The sequence below is a fragment of the Psittacula echo genome, assembly GCF_963264785.1.
Source record: "Psittacula echo genome assembly, chromosome: 6".
Lineage (NCBI taxonomy): Eukaryota > Metazoa > Chordata > Aves > Psittaciformes > Psittacidae > Psittacula > Psittacula echo.
In genome coordinates this window covers 58,792,587-58,818,254 of record NC_137743.1, presented here as the reverse complement: position 1 = coordinate 58,818,254, position 25,668 = coordinate 58,792,587, and the positions used below count along the sequence as shown (strand labels likewise).

The following is a 25,668-nucleotide window of genomic DNA, read 5'->3' as shown; positions in this document are numbered from 1 at the left end:
GAATTTAAAAATCTTTTTCCTATTGAAAGACACGAATATTCAGAGCTGTGTTATGATCTGATATCACTGATTAAACACAAGTTGGTTCAGATCACTGATCTGAATAAATTCAGCATTTAAAGACAAATTCAGATCCATAATCCATTCAGGTCCACTGTAATATCTCCACACACTGTGAAACGGACGATGTTTTAGCATGCATAAGCATTAACAGACCTAACATTTACAAAGCAGCTCTGTACTTTTAAAAATGCTTCTCCACATGTTTAATACTGTAAGCAGAAACATGGCTGTAGCTAATCTAAAGCCTAGGTGAGTATTTTTTAAACCAGGTATCTCAGGTAATGATATGGCACAGCAACAGCAGCATGAAACTTGGTACAAGCCAGTCACATGAATATTTACTCACATTATCAGGCAGAGTATGATGTTGGGACTATATTGTTTACAGGCTTAAAATTTAATTATATCTATATAAGATGCAATGCGGATCTACCATCAGAAGACATTATTTTATGATAAAGCCTGACAAAACATCACAACAATCACAATTACTGTAATATTATAATACAGAGTACGCTTTGCTACATCTCACAGTACACAAGCTTTCACAAGATACTCTTTTAGGGAATGTAGTTATGACTGGATTCATTTGAACTGATTCATTAAGCCATAGGAATAGTAGTAAGCAAACAATTACCTCTAGTAACTGATCACCATACTCAAGGCCAGCTTGATGGGCAATGCTCCCACCTGTTACTTTAGATACAAATATTCCACCATTTTCTCCGCTCACAATGGAAATCCCTAGTGGCTCAGAACCCTTCTGCACTTTAACATGACGTGGCTCTTCCATGTAAGGCCTTTTAGAGGAGATATTTAAAACTGATTTGGACAAAATTGCACTTGAACCATCACAAAGTCAAAGTTACATGCAATACTTTATGTCTGTCTGAAATGTAATAATAAAATGGGTTTACACAGTTACTTTAAAAAAATTTACTGTTAACTTCTTAAATGCATTCCTTTAAAATCATGCAATGTATTGGCAGAAGTAAATGTATACCAGGTACATGACTGCTCTAAAACATTATGGTATATATGAATTATAAATATTATGGTTGTGAAGTTGGTAGGAAGAAGCTTCTAGACGCATATTATATAAAAGTAATTGAACCACTGTATATAATATGTCATTTACAAACCATAGTCCAGAAAGGTATTTTACAAATACAAATGCTGGGAGTATTTATTGCCAGTGAAAATAAACATCGTAAATAATAAGGTGGCAAACCAAAGGACAACAACGCACAAATATCAGATTTTATATTTGTAAGTGGGGAAACATAAATTAGTAATGAAAATTAAGCAGTTGCAAACTCAAGCCATTAAGACAGCAGTTTGCATGGTAGCATTACAATTACCATGCAAATTCTCCTCAGGGCAATTATCCAAACATGTAAAATAGCACAAAGTGCGCAATAATGCTCGAGAAGGACAACCTTAGACCAAGCCAACCTCAAACTCCTTAGTGATGAGAACCTAGGCCTAGGAGCCACAGGGATTCTCAGAAAAGACCTATTACGGAACAGATATCTGAAAGATGTAGAAGATTTGAGAACACTTAGAAAAAGACACACAGTAGTAAGACACAAGTAAGTATAACAAGAGAATGGCTTACACAAAAGAAAACCTTGGTAGATTCCACTTTCCTCCCCCCATAGTTAGGATATACCTCCCTAGTGTTTGTAAGCATATAGTAGCCTACTAAAAAGTGCTGGTTCCTATTACTATGCACTTAATGGCAACATAGCAAAAGGCATCACCAAATACTAACAGTTGAGCTTGTTCTGAATGAAACAGCTTGTGTACCAGGTGTGATGTATTTTTTTATTTTAATAATATTATACTATATTTTTCATGCACCAATCTGAATGTTTTCTTTCCTAACCCTTCATTATACCATATGATATTCCCTAAATTGTGCCAAATGCTTAAACTATTTAATTGTGCTGTCCAGAGACCAGATGAGTTAACTGGGCTTCGCTCAATGCTACTAATGTGAGCTAGGCTGAGGAGAAGTATTTTTTGAAAGAGTAGGATTAGGGTTGGGGATAGAAGGAGAACAACATGGTTTCATAAATTCATAAATACTTATTGACACAGTCTTTGAAAGTAGCTATTTAGCAGCCTTCTGGAGCAGGAGCATAATAATTTGCCATCTTATAAATGCATAAAAGATAAAAACTGGTTGCTGATATGAACGTAACTCTGGAACTCAGTAATATTGTAACATCAACATCACTGTTAGGCATGACACCCTCAGAGCTTCTCTATCGATGAAATGAATATAAGGTAAGTTTATTACCAGTCCATCTTTATTTGTACGTTGCATTTTGTAACTAAACTTCCTGAAGACTAATTTTATGAATTAAAACTACATCTTTCAGAACTTTCTTTATTGTACCTTTCTGCTTTTCCATCTACCACATGCATTTTTAAATTTGGTTGGTTTGCTTGTTGGTGATTGGAATAACAATCAAATCCATACAAACCGCACAGGATCATATCTTAGAATTCTAGTAAACACAAAACAAAAGATAATTAGCAATGCATGTAGTAGAATCAATAAAAAAGTAGAACAGAATGATAACATGTAAAAGGTGTCTTACTTGATAAGCAGTGTTATTAAAATCAAGCGAAGTGCACTCTTCTATAACATTCAGACTGCCTGCCAGAAGCACTAAACACTAATTAGAAAAAAGTCTTACTTGATCAGATCTTTTAATTTAAATTAAAATCAGCAGAACAAACAGAAACACTGATTTTTAATATTTTTTTTAATCTGTATTGTTATTACTTTTATCTGGGGGAAAGCCAAGCAAGTTATTTACTTGTATTTTATGGGGAACAGAAAGTATCCAGGTATCCTGAAACGTTTTCTGAGAAGAGATTTAAAGTAGCTACTTCCCTAAATTAAGAACTTTCTGTATTTGTCAGTTTTTTGTTTTAGTTTTTAAAAAGCCAAACAGAACAAAACTTTGAATTATGTTCTTTTAAAAAAGTTAGTCCAGACTACACTTTATACACACGCACAGCAAGAGTTAAGGGGCTGGAACCTGACTGTACTTCCATTGTCTGATCAACATTAAGAGAAGTTTTTACTTCCCAGAGATCAGAACACATATTTTGTGCTCAGAGATACCACGTTATAGAGGTGTCAAAACCCTACCTTTTTCAGCTGAACATTACACATCATTAGTCATGTGAAAGAGAAAAGAAATTCAGACTTTGAATTTGCAAGTGACAATTAGAGGAACATTTATACAAGAACACAAATTGAGTACATGTAGTACGAAAGTCACACTGAAGTAAGAAAGAATGAAAATTCACAAAAACCTCTTTATATTCCCTTTCAAAGTAACACTGTCCTTTGTACACAATATATATTCTAGAGTTACTACAATAACCTAGTTATGGATTTTTTAAATGAGACAAGTTTTATATAACATTTAATGAATAACTTTTTATTGCTACCAGAAAACTTGGAATACAGAATATCCTCATTACTTTATCATTCACATTTTTTATAGTCAGTCCTTTTACATAAATCAAGTAACACAAAGAGGTCTTGAAATCCACATAAATGTAATCTATTCCAACACGTCATAGCTCCTTTACATTCCCACAATGGCATTCAGCTGCTTTACTGTAAATAAAAGCCTGATTCAGATTTCTGTCTTACCATTCAATGCTTTGAATTCATTCAAACTTTTTAATATATTCAGTCTAGCCAGATCAGGATAAAATGAAATCAGATGTCCAGAACTCATACCATAAGCAACATACCTTGAAAATATTCATTATGAGATATAGAAAGTTGCTAAAACACAAAGCTATCATATCAGGTTCAAATTCTGCAAGCAGATACACATATGCTTAATGCTACTGCTAGCAGTGGTCTAAGTGCAGCCAAGGGGATTGGTCACAGTAGTAAATTTGCATCTGTACATATAAATACATTCTTGCACGGATATGCCCTCAATTTTCCGTGTTATTTGGCTAAATTGAATTAAGGCACAGTGGTTAGAGCAGATATTCTGTAACACCAAGGCACCTGAGATTTAGGTATCAAATGTTATTAGGTCTTCATTTGGTTAGCTCTCCAGAGTAGAAAACAAGCCTATCACAAACAAGCATCTGAGGTACTTCACCTAAAGGACTGTATTCCAATTTAGACCACTCTTACTTTGTGTGGCCATTAATCTAATATGAAAGAAATAAAACCCTTATGCAATTCCTTAATTTTCTGAATTCAAGAATTTAGTTCTCAATCTTAAAGAAAAAATCCACACAAAGATCTCTTACAAATTTTGTAAAGAAAATGAAAACATTAACTAACAGGATCCAAGATGCACCTCTGCGCCTACATATTTATCATTTAAATTAACTGTTCTCATTCTTTCAGCCTAATGAAGAAAGGTAGAAAATTACCTCAAATACATTTGTATTAAAAACAAGTAATGTGGAGACCTTACCTATCTTTTCTACGTTCTCCAATAGATACTGGGCTAATGGAAATCCTAGGTAATGTAGAAAGGGAGTTCTGAGATTGGCTGCTAGCGAAGGAAGACGTTTCCAAGTTGAGAGGTGACTGTGGAGGAGTTATCAAGCTGGGACTGCTACATTCAGAGTGTGATAAGGAGCCTATGGAAAATCAACAGCTGAGCTTTAGTATCTTGCATCTGTCATAGTTTGGAGACCTACACAGACATAGTGAACGACACCATACACATCTGAGACAAGAAAGAGGACCGACTGTTCACTAGCACTCCATTAATCATGCAAGGAGCTTAGGGAGACGAGGTAACTGATTTCACACACTGAAAACTTACTGTCCTTAATGACTACATGTCAAATCTGTCCTCTCTAAGTGTGCATAAAACTACTCCCATTCTCAACAAGGAGAGAAGGTTACAAACCAGCTACGCCATAAGCATGTCTAGAAACACTTAACAATGCAAAGTTAAAAAAAAGAACAGAAACCAGGAAAAGAGAAGTAAAATAAGAATTTAATACGTAGGTTTATTTTCAAATAAAGTATTTATGTAGAGCCCTTTCCTTTGGGTAGGAGATATATTATGAAACACCTGAGAACACCAATAAAACAGCAGCAGGAATCATACACATAAACAGGAAAGCACTGCAATTTCAAACAAGTTTGACATGACTCCATTTGCGGCTCTTCTGTGGTTGTATCCTCTCTGAGTAATTTACTGAACAAGTGCCCTGACAGAAACATTCAGTTTGCTTCCTCTAGAAAAAAGCTAAGGAAAATAATTCTCAAATTACTAATTACAAATGAAAGCCATTTGTAAGAACTGTATTTGCCCACATATGAAAACCACTGCATGCGGTCCATTAAGGCTACAGAACATTTGAGCAATGATGGCGGCAAAAAGTTGCCATTTACTGTCATCAAACTCTGAATTCCACAGCTATCTGCCACTCCCAACTGGTATCATGACTTCAAATATCCTCCACCACCAAGCAATTTTGAGTGAAGTACTAAAATAATTTCAGTGCATTTCAAAATATAATTTTCAACCAGTAATACAAAAATATGCAAAACAATATAGTTAAAGAATAAAAAAAATAATGCCAGTCATCTCACTGTTAAAACTTCTAAGAGGTCATTGTAGAAGAAAACTACAACTTTAAGTAAAAGTGCACAAGACCGTAAGCATAACATTGCTGTGTGTTTTATTCTGCCATATCCAAGAGTCAACTAACAAAAAAATCAACCTTCATTAGAAAGTTTCTTTTTCTTTACCTTTCTGTGGTGAAATACGAATTTTGTAGCCTTAATAAAAAGCCTCTGTAGCCTTTTGTAGTCATATTTAGAATTTGGCACAACCTGATTTAAGAACTGCAAAGGCTTTGGATTAGTGATACTGAAAACAGTACAATTACTTATGAAATAATTCACCTCTGTCAGAGCCCATCATGGACCTTGGATATCTTGGTGTTAAAGGGATCTTAATTCGTTCTGTTCTGTATTGCAAGTTACTTGAAGAACCTATTTTTACAATAAGAAAACATTACAATGATAAAAGTAAAAGCAATCACATCGAACAAAAAAGTACATTTAGATTCTACTTCTTCAGTGGGCATTAAAACAACATCTGAATTTATGCAGAAGCTTTCATGATTGCCTTTGTATACATTGTATTGCTGCAACGTATAGGAGCCCCACAGGAAATAAATCAGAAAAGCTAATTACCAAGCCTTGCACTGGATGGCAATGAATTTGAGCCATGAGATGCTCTTGTACGTGAATTTTCAGAGTAGTCATTGGAATGTTTATGACTGAGATCCAAACTCAGGCGACCTTGATGCTGGGAACTGCATAAAATGAACAGGAGAAGAGAGCAAAACTCAGCAAAGCACCTCAGCAAACTGTAAACTGGCCAGCCAAAAATTTTGGTTATTCCAGAGTTACTGAATAAAATGAATGTGCCCCTCCTTCCCACTTCCCAGTTTTTCCATCATTTTATGAGCTAAGAGAAGTCAGAGGAGAAATAGCCTGAAGTGCTATAAGAAAAAGGGAAAGGCTTTATTCACTTTGGCAAGGACGAGAAAAAAAACATTAGAAATTAGTTAAATTTCTTTGTCAGTATCAGCCAGTGGAGCAGAAGGAAATCTAGCCCATCAGTTACTGAAAGACCTGAAAGCAACTGGCACATCACTTCTACTCAATAATGGTTTTGAGAACCCTGGGTCAAAATAACACAAAACAGTGTGTTTCACTCTGCACTGTATAAAGTAACTACCAGAAGCAATTTCATTCTAATGAAAACAAAAATTTAAGGTGATATAAATTTCAAGACACCTGGGATGCAGATGCTGATGACATATTTGGCTGGCAACTGATGGGCAATTGCTGGTGTGAACTCTATGGCTCCAGGCAGTATAGATTGGATTTCGCATGACAGCAGTTACTGCAGGGCACGGTGCTAAGCTTCTTGGTACTGTACCTGCTTAAGATGATAAAAACACATTCTTATCAACATTATTACAATATAAACTACATATTTGAAATATATTTGATGATAGGCCAGGTTGGATGAGGCCTTGGGTGACATGGTTTAGTGTGGGGTGTCCCTGCCCATGGCAGGGGGGTTGGAACTAGATGATCTCAAGGTCCTTTCCAACCCTAACTATTCTATGATTCTATAATTAATACAAATACGTATTATAACATTTTCATGTACAACATCAAAATGACAAACAGGTTAAGCACCATTTGACACCTTTTAAGTAGTACATACATATTTAAAATATGCTTTATAATTTTGTAATAAGGAAGAAAAAGTGGGTTATATTAGCAAAAATTAAGTCATTCTTAGTACATCATTTTAATATGCAGTGGTAAGTAAAAGATTTTCTCTGTTTTCCAGTATGAAACTTTTTTTATACAGCAACAGAAATTCTACATTTCTCTCCAAACACTCATCTAATAGGAACTTTTCAGTTGGTACTTGAATTGAGTGCAGCTAAAATGATTCTTTTTCTTCTTCTGTTGCCTCAAAATATTCCCACTTCTAGTGTGTCCTACAATTTTAAATTACAGTATTTCAATATTTAAATATTTATTTATGGAACTTACTATGGAAGCTGTTCGTTTAAGTACACCCATCCTTCAGTATTCAACCAAAGTCCAGCCTACCATTTCCTCTTAAATGAGTCAGTAGTATACAATACAGGAGCAAAAACTTGTTCACATTTCAAGACCTACAGTCATATTGTCTAACGCAAGTTTGACTTGATTGGGTTATTATGCAAAGGTATCATAAGATAAAGCTTTTAGTTAGAAATAATACCTTTTAATACTTTTTCTACTATTATTAAAGAAGAGAGAAAGACAGAAAAGAGTAAAAGAAATCAAGAGCAAAAGCTTCTTTGATCTGAGCTACTCTTGAGCACCTCTTTACATTCTGAAAATTGACTGGGCAACAGGGTTTGAAGCTGTCCATTATTGCAGATAAAAGTCATTACCTCCTTCATGGTCTCCAGTAAGAAGAAAGTCTTCCATAATTTCTAAAATACGCAGGAGTTGAAGGCTTTCCAAAGACTTGAGGGTAAACTCACAAATCAGTATTATCTTTTCCGAAAGTCAAGTTTCATATGCAACTGCTGAAGGTAGCTACACTAAAGACTGGACAATCCACCTGGCAATAAGTTTACTAAATGCTTCTCAACTAGTTCAAAGCAACTAGTGTAAAATAGCCTAATTCGCTCCTGAAGCACTTCATTTAGTCAGTGCCAATTTAAAACCTGCTAACATGAATTTCAACACTAACAACTATTTGGGCCAACTGAGACAACATGCTGTTCCCTGTTCTACCTGATTATACTGATTTCTGTTTGAGCTGCTTGTGAGTCCCCTCTTCAGCAGCTCAGCATCATAAACACACTGGCGTTTAATCTATAATGTAGATTAAAATCACAAACAGTTTGTGATATTTCAACTTGAGATATTCCAAGTATCTGATTTCCAATAGGCAGAACTTAATATGTTGCACTTCCTGAACATGAGATCATTCTCCTTTGAATTATTCAGAAATTAAGCTGCTAAAGTTTGGGATGCCTCCACTTACTGTCTGCTTTCAAAAACATTGGAAATCTTACTTGTCTCCCTAATGGATAAGCTGCACCTTGTTCACCACTAATATATTCAAAACTCCTCTGTGAGGAAACACAAACCCTTCAGCCAGGAATTGCTCAATTTCTTTAATGGTTCTTAAACTGTAAAGGTTTCACCATGTTCAGATTTACAACACACCATGGAAATAAGTTTTGTGAGTCATGTTTGTTCTGCTCTTATGACTAATACCCAATATTATCCAAGATGGACAAATTCCCTGGGGCATTCCCAGAAAGTAACTATGACTTCTGTATCTCACCTGCTGACATGCTGCCAGCATATAATGTAGCAGGCACAAAGCCATCACTGTGCCTAGCAGACCGTTTGGGTGAATATGGTGCCCATTCCTGTAGCTCTGGAGACAGATGCTCCTCACTAGCTGGAGCATACTTCTGTACCTACAAAAATACAGAAATTGGATTACAGGAAGATTCAGAAGAAAAAAAATAAAATAGCCAAACTTCATAGGCAATAAGGTACCTCAATCTTTCTAGTATGGGTTCCAGAATGCGTTCACCATCATAGTGTTTGGTGTGCCTTTGTCTTTCAATGATGCTATTGACTTCTGCCCCTTCTTCTTCCACCCTGCTGCATTATACTTTTTTATTATTTTGTAATCTTTTTAGGCCAGTGCTTGCAACTTAACTGATATACTTTCCTTCACAATAAAACACCCAGCGTTTAACTATGTTTCTCATTTAAAATACTAATTTAACAGCACATTTTAACTGTTATTTCAGCCACTACTGCAAGTGTTTCTTAAAGAAGACCTAGCTAACTAGCCAGAAAGTGCTTTCCTCTAAGCCTGTATTTTCAGATATGTGTGGAGCAAACTCCCTTTAATATAGCAATTCAGGTTTTGGAACCATAATAACTTTTGTACATAACGAGTAGGCACTGGTGCGATAAAGAAATGTGAGAATAGATCAGATACTGACAATGATGCTAGAGAGCTCAGCACACAGAATTTACACATCTGAAATGCACAACACAAAACATGAGACTGAAGTACGTAGCAAGTGAAAAATAATTACTGAAAAGGTACTTAAGAGTTTTTATGATGGCAGTATTTTAATTAAATGAAGAGTTACTGAGAGCACAAAGACTCTAAAATGCAGAGATACCTTGTCAGAACCAGTACTTGATCACTACCACAGGTGTATTAGTAATTGTACCACCAACCACTTAGGGATGAAAGTTCTCCTAAGTTGATCAACTTATCAAAGTACAAAAGCTTAACTGTTTATATACATGACTAAGGAAATTGGTAACACCTAATAGGGCTACAAATTCAACTACAGTGCATATTCTCTATACATTTTTGATATTATAAACACTACTTCAGGAACAAACACATTGCAGACTGAACGTTACTGTATGTAAGTGTAATGCACAAAGATACTCCACCAGAGAGAAATTTTCAGACTCAATGGTGTCCACATTTTGAGGCACAATATCACTTCTGCTCTCCAGTCAACAACTTTAGAGTTACAAACTCTAGCTATTTTCCAGAAGAATGGGGGCAAAATTAAGGGATCCAAAAAAAAGAATCACAGAACCTAGTCCTAATTTAAGCAGAGAAATGTAAATTAATACATCAACCAAAAATTACAATCTTATAATTCTATTATATGATTTTCTTCTTCACCTTGAACCAACACATGGGTTGCATTAAGGGACAGGCTGGGCATCAGCCTGTGATCAATTCTTATTGTTTGTGTCATTTGTCTTTCTTGGATTTTATTTCTCTTATTATTTTCCTTTCACAATTATTGTCACTATTATTATTTCAATTATCAATACTATTTCAATTATTATTTCCATTACACTGTTTTTAACTCAACCCATGAGTTTTCTCACATTTACCCTTCGGTTTCTTTTTCCGAATCGCACAGGGGGAGTGAGCAAGCAACAGTGTGGTGTTCAGTTGCCAGCTGGAGTTAAAACACAAAAATAATGCAGAATTTGAGGGACATGGCTGTAAAAAAAGGCTTAAAGCTCCCCATAACTATTTTTTCCAAAAAATGCAAGGGAATGTGGAAGAAATACAATGGAAGCAGCCAAAAAAAGACAAACAAAATTGACAGTTGCTCTCTTATACCAGTATTTGTGCAGAATAAGGCTCCAAACTTTGTACTGCTTCCAATTCTGCTCTGCTGTCTGTACTGTTTCTAAAAATTCCTGAGGAGGGTGGGATTATCCAGGTATAAACACGTACAAGTAAAGAATACGATATGTTAAGTCATTATATACAAGCAAAAATAACACTTTTTGGAACTTCAGATTTTAGTTGGGGGGAGATAGAAAACAAAATAAAATCTACCTGCTACCTGGACAGATCTGGGGCAGTAGACCTGAAACTACATTACTGATTGTACTACTTTATGTAACATAGTCATCTAAACAGCTGGTTCTTCCTAGATCACATAAAATGTTTCTTCCACCCACTCTGTTAAGACAGGACCCACAATCTCCCCAGCAAAGTTTTTATTCTAATAAATTATTTTATAATTTTTAACTGTATTACTAAATCATATTCTCAAAAACTTCTCATCTCTACAGTGTAATGTGACTAACGTCCTATGAATTTCAGATTAGATTTACAAAATTATTTAGACACATAGAAGCTTACAAAAAAAGCAGCCATGGTTTTTCCATTACTCAGTACAGTGAGCTGAGCAACCAAAATGACTTCTGTAAAACTTAGGAGTCCCTACTTTCAGTTTTTGTAAAGCTGCCTCTTTACATTTTTATTTATTTTTTTTTCAGGTCGTCAAAAGCATACAAGAGCGAGCCCAAATCTTCCAATGAGCAGCTTTATAACCCAAGACCTGGCTGCTAAGCAGAACTTTATCATTCTGTTTGGTGGCCATCACTTCCTGCAAATAATGAAACCCCATGAATTGGTTCTGTATTTTGTGATATTGCAAAGTGTGAAATACATCTGGAGCAGCTGCTCAGGGGTCTGGCTTTTGAGAACGGGTCATGCTTCTCCTGTTATGGTATGTAACTGGGCACCCAAAACCACATTGAAAATACACTTTAAGGTTTATAGTTTTGTGCTTCAATATACCAAGCTACTACCTGAAGTGCAGGATTAGGAATGGGCATAGGGGTCATTTTATGCCTCAGAGCAGGAGCTGATTTTGGCCTTGGTCTTTTAATCTCTGGCTCTTCAACTCTTTGAAAGCCAATGTCATCTTCACAGGACTTCCTTGAAGAGAGATGAGTGCAGTCAACTCCCTCCTCCCGATAATAATGCCCAACGTTCCTGCCACGCCCCTTGAGAGTAGCAGAGTCCTGTTTAAGTGCCAAGGAAACTGGAGCTTGGGCAGTGGCTGGGCTTGTGGGTGGTGATCCAGTTGTTACTGTCGACTCTGACGCAGAGCTGGCCTGCTGTTTATGTTTAAATTTGATAGAGTCACTCCTCTTAGGAGGAGTTGGAGGAGTTGAAGCCATTTCAGCTTTTGATGGCTGAGGTGAATGGCCTGTCACCTGATTAGGGGAAAGGTACTCCAGTTTAGGGGGAGTTGGTGGTCTTTTGAAAGTATCAGGGTCAAAGATAGATTTCCTTTGTTTTGGCTTTCTGTACACAGAGAACTTTTCTGTTTCTGTTGCTGAGATATTAACCATGACTTTTGGCCAGGTACCACCACTATGCTTAGTTCCATGTCCCTTGTCAAACGCTGCCTCTACCATCATACAATCAGCTCCTGTAGGTTCATAAGGCAGCCTCGTGTTGTCCAAGTCAACATCTCCATAGCCTCGGTCCCCATATGTCTCTGGGCTGAAGGAGCTGAGACTGTGTTCTGAATTACTGTGGCAACCGTGCACTGTGTTCCTGTGAGAGTCTACTCGCAAAGTGTTATTAGGGAAAGGTTTGCGATCACAAAATGAACTGCTGCCCTGATCACTCTGGTCCTTCTTGACATCCATGATATCTGGATTGAAAATGTCAGTTTGGGTTGAGCTGTTGAGTTTTAGATTTCTTTTATTTTGGGCTTGTATGTCTGATGTGTGAACCCTACAGTTTGATATTTTTTCTGAATCCTTCAGATTTTCAAATATATTTTGACCACTCCAAGATGAACTTTGAGGAAAAACCTAAAACAAAAAAAACATGCGATCACCTCATTATTACAACTGATTTCTCTTTGGCATGAGACATATTCCAGCCTTCTTGATTTACCTATGCCTGAATATACACAGTATATAGATACAGTAAGGAAAGGTTTAATAAAATCTTACATATTCAAAACACAGAACATGAGATAAAACAAAGCTAGATATTTTTTGAAACATATTTAGAACAATTCCAAAAGGGCAACTACGTGTGGCAGAAGTACTGAATTAGCAATAAAGGAATCTGCATTCTACTTTTACCTATTAAGTGACGCTAATAGGTCATCTTTCATTGCCCATTTCCCCTCAAACATTTAGTATTTTTACTTTCTGAAAATCTCAAGCTCTCTAGAGCTGGAATTATAACTCGCAAACCCCATGTGACAGGCCCAGCATAATGGGATTCTAAACTCAATAATCCTGAAAAGAAAGCCTTGTACTTAATCCTCATGACAGCCAGACTTCAGTTTTCAGCACAATTCCCTCTTGACTAAAAGCAAACCTTTCTGTGCTCCGAAGTCATCTTTCATGTACAAAACTGCTGCAGCTCTGAAGGAGAAACTAAGAAAGAAGCAGTTGTGCTAGGAATCATTTCATGTAGCCAGCAAACAAATGGAAAAGCAGTTAAGAGTAATAAAGGAGTTTAATTTCCTACCAGATGCCACAATAGCTTTACTTTAGAAATAACTGTTGAGTGAACGTACCATGCATCCAGATGGTCTTACTGTTAGCAGCTACTTCCCCATGATGATATATAATTATTTTTTCATATACTCTTCCCTGAAGAACTAAACCAGTTTTCTATAAATTAAAGAAAATTCTGAAAATTTAGGTTCGCCTACTCACCTTCATCAGTGATAGGGTAAGGGAATCCCTACAGTTTCGTAGCAAAGCTTCACACTCAGTAAGTGACTTATTATCTAGTGCAATGCCATTGATCTACACATGAAAAAAAACCAAAACACAACAGACATCTGTAAATCAAAGGTAGGAGGTGGGGAGCATCTCTGAGTTAGGGAAGACACTAGTTTTATATTATAGCTGACTGAAGTCTGGTTGACCTTGTCCTGTCTTTTTCCATTCTCCGCTAAAACACAACACACCTGACAGCAATTCTTCTACTCCTACTAGAGATACAGTGTAACGCTTGTTTCACTACATTAGCCTCTATGCACTTGCACATCAACAGTAACCACCTTCTGTTTCACAGGAGTTCCTAAATCACACAGGAGTTTAAGGCTGCAAATGAATACAGGGAAAAACTTCCTCTCCAGGAGGATGACATCTGTGATACTGTAATTTAAAAGACAAGAAACCTTCTATCCAACCAAGGGATGTCTTTTTGGAAGTGACCTTTCCTACTCAGTATAAAAATCACAAGTATCATTATATATAAGCTAAGTGTGAAGAGTAAACAAGTGACTCTATCAAAAATCCTCATATGAGAAAAGTGTAGCAAATATCCTGCACATTATACTTATCACTCAGGCTACAAACACATTAATTTATAATAAATATTTAGTAATATACAAAAATGATACAATACAGTAAAAGTAAAAAATAAATCTGAAAGTTTGCCAACTTAAAGAGTAGCAACAATTATAGTGCTTTAAAATGAATATTAATTAAAAAAAAAAAAAAAAAAAAAAAAGGAGAATGCATTCTTAACACTTACAGCAATTATTCTATCTCCCACACTAAGGGAACCCTCTTTGGCAGCTGGGCTTCCGGGCACAACAGCAGCAACAAATACTCCATTTTCTAGACTGACCCCACTATCTGAAATACACACACACACAAAAATGTAATTTACTCCTGCAAATCAAATACCTTTCTCAAACAGCATGTTTGACCCTGTACGAGAAAGAAATATTAACTACCAAACCAACTGAATTTCAAATTCTGAAGCCCTTTTGAAGAAATAAGAACAAAGTGAGGGAAAACAGAGATTTTTGGATATCCCAAAATTTAATATACTCATACAAAGCTCGGGTGACTAATAGGTTTAACAGTTTTGTTTAGACTCCCAGTAACACTCCAAACAGGCAGCTCACCAGAACCAAGTATTAAAATATAGAAACAAAAGCAAAATAAAAACCAACAAAGCCCACTGAAGAACAAAAAAAAAAAAGACCAAACTAAAAAAACAAACAAACAAAAAAAAAAAGGCAAAAGCCAGTACTTATAGAATAAAGCTATCATTAATATTAGCATTCTTGGTTAATAATTAATGAAAATCCCTATCTAGAAGAAAGTAACAGTTTAAGCAGGCTTTAAGCAGAGGCTCAGAACATGTACCTTTATGTCGAGCCATTTTTCGCTGAACAAACATGTACTATTTACATACATCATTTAGAGCCATTACCTTTATGTCCAGAAACATTGATGTGAAGAGGTGTTATCACTCGCCCACCTAAGGACTTCCTTCTTCGAACCACCATGTTAATAACACCTCCTCCATTTAGAACAGCTTTTATAACTTGCTTTTTATCCTTATTAGTAAGATCTACATCATTTATTTTCAGCAACCAATCATTCACTCTGGTAGATAAACAGAAATAAGAAGGTCAGTGTTATAAGCACACTTTGCTGGACGCAGAACATAAATAACATTCACTAGAAGGGATGCAACAGAGCTCATGGCAATGCACTAATTCTTAATTATCTGGAGTTCTCCATTCCTGAAAAAGCATTAAATAGCAGATAAATGAAAACCAGGACTCCCAGTCTGCACTTAACAAAGTATATCTTCAAATCACTTATGCCTGCACCTGATTTAAAAGCAATGCCTTGGACAGAGGAGAGTAATTAAAAATCTATTGGCACTAAGAACTCTACTCTCCCCTTAGTTCACCCTCATGTCTTTACCAAAATTTAAATAAATAGATGAAAGTTTGAGAAGATAATAAACTACGCAGATAAGACACAGAAACAAAAACATTTCAAATTGTGGTGAGTTTTAAGGGATAAGTCAAATAGTGTCTAGTTTCTGCAACGCTTTTTGGCATCAGTCTTCTCAGTGTGATTTCCCAACCAACATTAATAACATTATACACATGACTAATGGTAAAAAAGAACTTTAAAAAATACAATTTACAATATATAAATATGTATTGTATATAAATATGTACAATATATAAAATATGTAAATTTACAATTTACAATATACTTATATTTAGTTTATTATGATCAACAAAAGACAAGTATCTTCCACAGTCAAACTCTACCTTAATCGACCATCAGCAATGCTTCCTTTGTCTACTTTGGTAACGAAGATCCCACAGTCTCCAGGGAGATATGGTTCATTCACACCTTCTGCCACATCAAAACCAAGTGCTTTCAAGTCCATATCGTCCTAATAAATATTATTAACAAGTGACTTAACTGCACTGACAACCATTGTGCTGCTGTTTGCTGCTAACTGTTAGCAAGAGGCATTACTGCATATTTGTATTGCGCACTTACATTTACAGGGTACCTGTTCTAGCCAAGTTTTTATATTTTGTCCTTCAATATATAAGATAGCAATTCCATTAGTTATTAGGTGTTCTCTGGCATTAGAATTATCCTTCTCTCTCAGATTAAGGCTGAAATAATGCAGAAGTGGAACTTCACCAAAGAGGCATAGGAAAGCAGAACTGCATGTGAGAAAGCATGTTCATATTCATATAACCTCTTTTAAGGTATGATGGTGAATGTGTAAAATGAGAGAACAAGGTATGGGCATTAGTTGGGGAAAAAACCCCAACTCTAAATGTAAAACAATAGCACTGTGTCTTAGTGCTGAACTCAGAAAGATGTCCCCTTTAATATAGCTAGAGTCCACAAGCAAACAGGAAAGAAAGCTCTAACATTATGGGGGAACACAGATTAGAGACAATATTCTACCCTGGCCCCAAACAGATCACCCTCAATGTGAAAAGTGTTAAACTTCTTTAACAAATCAGTCATTGAACCAAACAATTTAAGGAAATTTAGTGTTTGCTTTGGTAAATGGCAAAAAAAAAAAACAAACCCAAACAACAAAACTCTGAGCAACTGATCACAAACTGATTATTGCTATTTTCAGAGTTAAATAATAGACTTATAAAAATTAGAGAACTCTACTTGAAATCAACTGAACCAACCATCTCAGCATACTGAAGGGAGACAACTTGAAATTTAAAACATACAAAAATTAAATTGAACTTAAATAAGACATGTGAGGCATGGTTCTAGACATGGATTGATGACAAATCCCCTTAAAATCAGCAGAGCGTAAGATCTGCAGGGAGTGCAAGAGATGCCTCATAAAAGCTGAAGATAAAACATTCAAATATATGAATATACACCAGGAATTCAATTAATCTAAACCTGCCAGAAATACACTAAACCCTTTGATTCTTCCAAATGTTCTATGTAAGAAAAAGGTTCAAAGGGAAGAGCATAGGGCTGCCATAAAAATAAAGACCAAGTAGAGATCACAGACCCATTGCACAGCTTCAGAGCTGGAAAGTGAATTTATTTCTCTAAGCTTTGAGCTGAGCAATTATGTAGAATATGAGCTTAAGCAGACAGATGAAGAAATAAAAATAAAAGGATTTAAATGCATTCAACTCTAGAACCTCCATCCTGGACTTCAAATGCTGGTAGGTCAGTAAGGATTTTCCCACGTATGTAATCAAGGTTAGCACAATATTATTACCATAATTTGATAGCAGCAAGTATAATCCTCATGTTCAGGAAAGAGAAGCATATTGAAATTACAAAGTTTATGCATTTGATCTCAGTAATACAAACATTTAGAACAACCTCTGAAGTACAGACTAACTAAGTAACTGTACATGAATGGAAAATTCATCAGGCTGGAATGTTGTTTACCACAACTAGACTGGCCAACTAATTTTACAGATAATAGAAAAGCAAAATTATTAGTTCTCAGTTAAAATGGAGAAGAGGGCTATGGACAAAATCTGATGATGAAAGACCTGGTCAAAAATGGTAAAAAAGCATGGCAAAAGGGAAATTGTCATCCCAGAAAGAATTTAGAGATAGTGGTCTGATTGATCAGCATTGGTACTCAGTTCATATAGTCTTTTCAATCCATATATTTCAATATATAATACTACTAAATAATATTTTTAGTGCCAGAAAAGGAATGTATTAGCGATTTTGTTTGGATACATTGTCAGAACACAGACAGATTGGAAGAGCATAAAAAAAACACACGACCCTGAATATTGCAGTAAAATAAAAGGGATTTAATTAGACAGCATGAAATCACAAGCTTTGTCATTCAGAAATGACAAATTCTGGTATATGCAGAAGCTGTTATAAATGAAACACAATCTGGAAGACTATGTGTGAGTTCCTTGTGGTCAGAAAGATTTTAAGCAAATAATGTTATGTGCCAGCCAAAAATTTCAAACCGGACAGCATACAAGACTTGCACACAAAACAATTGAAATAAAAATTCTAGCCTATAATGAAGAAAAATAAAATTAAAGGGAGAAAAGTACTACTAGGATAATGAAAGGATGTGGAGGTTATCTTGAAAGCTAAATTTAAGGACTTTATTTTATCAGCCAAAATGGAAAAGGTATTAACTTCCTCTACAGACAAGCAAGAAAGATTAGCATCTCCTTTCATCCCAGATTTTTAAGATGAAGTGCAATCTTGCCCAGAAACATATGTTGATCATTAATAAATACTTCAAATACTTTTAAATTTCTCACCATCAAATCTGAAGAAAAGTAGAAGAAATAACTTCATGTAAAAGCTTAACAATTTTATGCACATATGTGGTGTTAAATGTTAGGGTAGAGGACTGAGCTCTCTTGACATCAGTGTTTCCATCCATTCTAAGTTTTGACTGCCTCAGCACTGCCATTTCTGCAATGAATCATTAACTTCAAGAACACAAAATGTTTAACTTAAAACATTATTTTGTAGCACATGGACCTGGGTACCCTGCAAGATCAGATGGAGGAACTATTTTTATTTATAATTCATATTAAGAAAAATACAAAGCTTGTGTAGAACAGCTTGGTTTTGCCAACTACTTTCATCTAGACGTTACCACACTTACTACGTATGTGTGTGGCTCCTCACAAAAAAAAATGAAGAAAAAAAAAAAAAAAAAAAGACCCAAAAAACCAGATTAATTTTTAATCATACCTAGTATCAAGATCATTTACTTCAAAGTTATCAGATATATAAAACAATGCAGTTTGTGGCTTTGACTTACTCTGTCTTTTTCAAATTCTACCACTTCTGTTTCCCATTCCAGAGAATCTGTGTCTATGGCTGAGTCATGGGAACTATGTGCCATCAATTGACGGAATCTGGCCTCCTTTTCCAACTGATTCTCCATCTTCTCCCTAGGCAAAGAAAATAATTATTTAAAGACACAGACAATCCTTTGAAATAATTTGAGACATAATGTTATTGTTGTGAGATTCCTAATATTTTGTTTTGTAAATCAAAAAAAAACTAAGCTGCGACAAAAATCTGTCTCATGCTTCCAACTTTCCGATGTTCTTGGGCTGTTACCAAATTGACTTGCCTTTTCTATACATTGTCCTAACACAGTCTTACAATTTTTGCATTATTTTTACATGACTGAAGTGCACAACTAGGTCTCTACCATTTCCCAAAATGCATTTAATTTACCCTCAGATGAGCTGCATCACTATGCTCAGGACAAGTGAGGCATGATAAATACTGACAGCAAAACCTATTCTATAACCCACTGAGATGATGTTTGATGCATATCCTCCTTGCACACATAAACCAGTGAGATACAGCTGGGTGGAACCAAATTGCAGTTAATCCAACTCCAGCGAAAGAATCCCATATTGTTTAAGTGTATCTCCACAGTTCAAAGCTTAGAATATGTGTCTCATTAATAAAATAAAAGGTTAAGATAGCAAAACTTAGAATCCTGACCACCACAATAATTTCTACAATAACTAAAAATAAAGGTAATGTTTCCACATACATTATCATGAATACCTGCTGCCCACAGCTATAACAACATACAGTTCACTTGCGAACACAGCTAACAAAGCAAAGTTTTTATCACTAGCTTCCATACAATTTTATCATTTCTCTAACATACTTCAGTTCCTTCAGTTCACGAACAGCGTCATTTTTCTGCTTTCGCATGTCATCCAGATTGCGAAGAGCTTCAGCCAAGTCACTCACAGCCCGGTCTCTCTCCCTTCTTAAGTTGTCACACAAAGTCCTTCAAAATCAAAGAAGTTTCAGCTTCATTACTTAAAAACCTAGCAAAATTTTTTTCACACTGTACAGCTAATGCAAAACTCAAAAAAGCAGTTTCAAAACATCTCTGTAAAACCCAAAAATATATGAAAGAAAAAATTATACTAGCTAGGTCTTAAGGAAAAGCTTGTCATAATAACAAACTTTCTTCATCCCTTTCAAAACTTTACTTCTACTAATCTTCTTTAAACAATCAAGAAAAAAAAATCTGATCATTTTCCCTTAGTTTCTTACATATGTTTAGTAGCAAAGATACTGGGTACCTTTTGCAAAATATCCCCTACAGGACTATAGCTATAGCAGGATTAGCCATATTATGTCTAAAAGAATGCACAATTTGTTGTTCCTACATAGCAATGCTGTTAGGCTCTATAGTATTTACTAGAGACATATTATGGGTATGAAAGCACAGACAAAGCAAAAGTATCCTGCAAGGTGCCTTCAACTTGGGGAAAAAAAAAAGAAAAGAAAAAAAAAAATCACCCTGTGAAAGCTAATGCAGAACTTTAAGCAAGTGCCAGCAAAACCCAGCAAGTCCCAGAATTGCATCAACTGTACACAAGGTGCTAAAAAGTTCACTCATGTACCATCTAGCATTCCTTTACCGTATACTTTCCCTTTCTGCAACAATCTTATCCCGCTCCTGAAAGGCCCAATCTCTCCTACACTTGGCTACTTCTGCTTCCTGGACAGCTTCCTTTAGTTCTTGTGACATTGCCTCATATTGTTTCCGAAGCATTTCAATTTCTTTGTTTGCTCTTTCTATGTCAAGGGTAGCAGAATCTTGTATCTAGGAATTAAGGAACATAGATAAGTATTTTAGGCATGACTTTAAGGTAAGTATGCAAAAACAGCTTTTACTCTATGTGTGTCGCCTGATATATTCAATTCTCATATTTTCATGAAAAATGTTAACTTATCTTAATGGCAACTCTGTGGGATTAAAAAACAGGATAAAACCAGCTGCAATATTTTTCATGCAGTGGCACATAAATTCCTCTGAATATAATCTACATGAATAAGAATCTTCACTTTGAAATAACATCAGTGAGCATTTTGTATTTCAGAGAAGACATTCCATGCTTTTATCTTGTTCTGTTTAGTAGACAGGAAAAAACCTTCAAGAATATTTAGATAACAGATACAACACAGATTTCCTTTCATTAATGTCTGCATTATTTAAGGATGCTGGCGATGGACTCTTCATTAGGGACTGTAGTGATAGGACAAGGGGTAACAGGTTAAAACTTAAACAGGGGAAGTTTAGATTGGATATAAGGAAGAAATTCTTTACTGTAAGAAGGTGGTGAGGGTGGTGAGGCACTGGAATGGGTTGCCCAAGGAAGTTTTGAATGCTCCATCCCTGGCGGTGTTCAAGGCTGGGTTGGACAGAGCCTTGGATGACATGGTTTAGTGTGGGGTGTCCCTGCCCATGACAGGGGGGTTGGAACTAGATGATCTTAAGGTCCTTTCCAACCCTAACTATTCTATGATTCTATGATTTACTCTGGGACAACCAAATATACATGTTCACAACACAGACTTGTGATTCACACAGATCCCTTAACTGCAAAACAAGAGCAAAGGAATTCCAAAAACATTTTTTTTTTTTATGTTTCTTGGTTTAGGGTAAGAATTATTTTCTTCTTAAACTAACTTGTTCCTCTAATATTCCCTATTTTGAACATGAGAGATAGTTACAATAGTAAGACTTATAGAGAGAATACTCCAAGCTTGCAGCTCAATAAATTGAAGGCAACTAGAGCAGTACAGCCCATCACAAGCATTGAATGCCATGGGCTTGCAACAACTGTGTGTGATTAACGTTAGGAATATTAAAAAAATTTAATGAATTTGCTTAGACTTGTCATTTGATTAAACTTTGGAGGAATGCTTATAAGACCTGAATGCATGTATATCAGGGACTACAAGTCACACTAATACACTTCAAAGGTTCTTTTTTTTTTCCCCCTTCTAGATTAGTTATAATTATATTAAAAAATAAGAGAGCCCTGAACCTTAAACCTCAGGTTACATTCTCACCTCAACGTGAAAACATTAAAATTGCAACAAACAAGACCAAACCAAGGCTAGTAAGAGTCATGTCTGGCCTATTGATTGTCTCTTTCATTTCCAAGGATCACTTTCTTCTCCTCTGGTCCACTGGCAGGAAAAAGGCAATCAAAAAACCCACACAAACAGAAGACCAAACAGACATTTATATTTGAAATGTCAATTCTGATTTGGAATCTCCCAAAGGTGAGCATCTGAGCAGGTCCACTGCTAAGTCAAAGCACTGACTGCTACTGCTGAACCCAGGACACTCACCCAAACTTACTCAGCTTCCTTGAGAAAACACCAAGTTTCCAAAATCCCACTAATTGGCCATGAAGAACCAAAACCAATGAAAGATCTATTTCAAGAATATTAGAGCAGTTTGGTTTGGAAGGGACCTAGTTACAACCCCTCTGGAATAAGCAGGGCAACCTTCCACTAGACTAAGCTGCTCAAAGGCCCATCCAGTCTAGCCTTGAGCACTTCAAGGGATGGGGTAGCCACAGCTTCTATGGGCAACCTGCTCCAGTGTCTCACTACCTCAGTGAAGGTTTTCTTCCTAATATCTAACCTACATCCACCCTCTTTCAGTTTCTAGTTTCAATTTCTAGTACAACTGAAAGCATAGTAGAATTGCTTCTCCACACACTCATTTGGGACTCACAAACCAGTATGGCAGGCAAGACTAAAAAACTCTTTTTTGTACTGGTAAAGGGTTGGTATTCAATGAAAGGAGAATGAAAGTTTTATGAAAACAACCCTAACTATCTAGATTAACATTAAATAATTTTGTATTATCTCATGAGCAAGAGTTCATGAAGAGTTCTGATACTTTGCAGTTCCATACTACATTATATGTAAGTATTTACAGTTGTAAGTGGACTCATGTTTAGTACTGCACACCAGACAAGCATAGAATCATAGAATCATAGAATAGTTAGGGTTGGAAAGGACCTTAAGATCATCCAGTTCCAACCCCCTTGCCATGGGCAGGGACACCCCACACTAAACCATGCCACCAAAGGCCTCATCTATCCTGGCCTTGAACACCACCAAGGATGGAGCATTCACAACCTCCCTGGGCAACCCATTCCAGTGCCTCACCACACTCGCAGTAAAGAATTTCTTCCTTAGATCCAATCTAAACTTCCCCTGTTTAAGTTTGAACCCGTTACCCCTTGTCCTCTCACTACAGTCCCTGATGAATAGTCCATCCCCAGCATCCCTGTAGGCCCCCTTCAGATACTGGAAGACTGCTATGAGGTCTCCATGCAGCCTTCTCTTCTCCAGGCTGAACAGCCCCAACTTTCTCAGCCTGTCTTCACACGGGAGGTGCTTCAGTACCCTGATCATCCTCGTGGCCCTCCTCTGGACTTGTTCCAACAGTTCCATGTCCTTTTTATGTTGAGGACACCAGAACTGCACACAATACTCCAAGTGAGGTCTCATGAGAGCAGAGTAGAGGGGCAGGATCACCTCCTTTGACCTGCTGGTCATGCTCCTTTTGATGCAGCCCAGGATACAGTTGGCTTTCTGGGCTGCGAGCGCACACTGCCGGCTCATGTTCAATTTTTCATCAACCAACACCCCCAAGTCCTTCTCCACAGGGCTGCTCTGAATCTCTTCTCTGCCCAACCCATAGCTGTGCCTGGGATTGCTCCGACCCAGGTGTAGGACCTTGCACTTGGCATGGTTAAACTTCATCAGGTTGGCATCAGCCCACCTCACAAGCGTGTCGAGGTCCCTCTGGATGGCATCCCTTCCCTCTGGCGTATCAACCGAATCACACAGCTTGGTGTCATCGGCAAACTTGCTGAGGGCGCACTCAATCCCACTGTCCATGTCACCGACAAAGATGTTGAACAAGACCGGTCCCAGCACTGATCCCTGAGGGACACCACTCGTTACCGGTCTCCAGCTGGACATTGAGCCATTGACCACAACTCTTTGCGTGCGGCCATCCAGCCAGTTCTTTATCCACCAAGTGGTCCACCCATCAAATTGATGTCTCTCCAATTTAGAGACAAGGATGTCATGTGGGACAGTGTCGAACGCTTTGCACAAGTCCAGGTAGATGACGACAACTGCTCTGCCCCTGCCCATCAGTTCCGTAGCCCCACCATAGAAGGCCACCAAATTGGTCAGGCAGGATTTCCCCTTAGTGAAGCCATGCTGGCTGTCACCAACCACCTCCTTGTTTTTCATGTGCCTTAGCATGCCTTCCAGGAGAATCTGCTCCAAGAGTTTGCCAGGCACAGAGGTGAGACTGACTGGTCTGTAATTCCCCGGGTCATCCATTTTCCCCTTCTTGAAAATGGGGGTTATATTTCCCTTTTTCCAGTCGTCGGGAACTTCACCTGACTGCCATGATTTTTCAAATATGATGGCCAGTGGCTTAGCAACTTCATTCGCCAGCTCCTTCAGGACCCGCGGATGGACTTCGTCAGGTCCCATCAGTAAGTGTACAGAATTGTAAGAATGTTACTACTCACACAGACACATAAATTGTCAAAATAGTATAGGTATACTAAGAACATGTATAGAATAGAAAATTTAGAATCACACTTCAATTAACTTCATTTATGAAGTATCATAAAGTAAGAAACAGCTAACATCCTGAGCAGGTCACAGGCGTGAACAACACATTATAGACAGCAACAGGCCTACCAGCAGGTAATAAACTGCTTAGCCACCTGCTTGAACACAGCATTTTATCTGCCATTTATTTTTACAATCAGAAAATTAATACAAAGCATGACTGTATTTCTTACAAACAAGTTCTGTCTCTATGTCTTGAAGAACATACATGCATTTATATGTAGGCAGTGACTCAGATCTTTAACGAATCTCTTGAAAATTACTGACCCTTTCAAGCTAGCAAAGAAAAAGGCATTTAAGAAGACTTGCAGTACCTGACGGGCCTGATAATATTCCCTCAGTAGATGGTCTCTCTGGATGATAGCTTCTGTTCTCTCTTTTCTGGCAACATCTCTTTCTTCCTTCACTGTCTCTATATCCTTGCAAGCTTGGTCAAGTTCCTTCTGGGCCTCAGCTTTGTCCTTCACTTCATGACAGTATTTTTCCAGCAACTCATTCCTCTCACAAATTGCTCGATCTCTTTCCACTAGAGCTGAGTTTAGCTCCTAAAACAAGATCCATTGTTGCAGTAGGTTAAGTACAGAATAGATCATTCTTTCCAACTGAATATACACTGACAGCTTAAAACCCTAGAGCGTTTACCACTAATGTTCTGAAAAATGGGAGCAGATCAAGACTGTGCTCACATTACATACAAGTTAAGTACTAGTAAAGAATATTAAATCTGTTATTAAAGATATCACAACATCACATTAGCACAGTGCTAAGTCAAAAGTAAGCAAGGATCTGGGAGCACTCACAGTTTTGAGGAAACTGAATAAGGGAAGGTTATTAACCAGTCAGAAATGGTGTCTTAACGGAAGGATGTAAGTAAGACAACAGATAAGAATATATTGCAAATATTTTTAAGTAACTGCCTCAGT

At 36.8% G+C, this 25,668-nt stretch overlaps 1 protein-coding gene across 1 annotated transcript in view; it reads right to left on the bottom strand.

Annotated features, from left to right (window-relative positions):
* DLG5 (discs large MAGUK scaffold protein 5) overlaps positions 1 to 25,668 on the bottom strand; it is a gene marked incomplete at both ends in the record, with an annotated part of 125,640 nt that overhangs the window by 13,560 nt on the left and 86,412 nt on the right. Inside the window, 16 exons of the mRNA XM_080621857.1 lie at positions 701 to 863; positions 1,519 to 1,596; positions 4,539 to 4,707; positions 5,990 to 6,079; positions 6,284 to 6,405; positions 6,893 to 7,037; positions 8,967 to 9,105; positions 11,792 to 12,811; positions 13,676 to 13,768; positions 14,505 to 14,608; positions 15,195 to 15,370; positions 16,057 to 16,184; positions 19,056 to 19,188; positions 19,929 to 20,054; positions 20,698 to 20,882; positions 25,060 to 25,290. Coding sequence (XP_080477983.1) covers positions 701 to 863; positions 1,519 to 1,596; positions 4,539 to 4,707; positions 5,990 to 6,079; positions 6,284 to 6,405; positions 6,893 to 7,037; positions 8,967 to 9,105; positions 11,792 to 12,811; positions 13,676 to 13,768; positions 14,505 to 14,608; positions 15,195 to 15,370; positions 16,057 to 16,184; positions 19,056 to 19,188; positions 19,929 to 20,054; positions 20,698 to 20,882; positions 25,060 to 25,290 — 3,102 coding nt within the window. The remainder of the gene's footprint in view (positions 1 to 700; positions 864 to 1,518; positions 1,597 to 4,538; positions 4,708 to 5,989; positions 6,080 to 6,283; positions 6,406 to 6,892; positions 7,038 to 8,966; positions 9,106 to 11,791; positions 12,812 to 13,675; positions 13,769 to 14,504; positions 14,609 to 15,194; positions 15,371 to 16,056; positions 16,185 to 19,055; positions 19,189 to 19,928; positions 20,055 to 20,697; positions 20,883 to 25,059; positions 25,291 to 25,668) is intronic.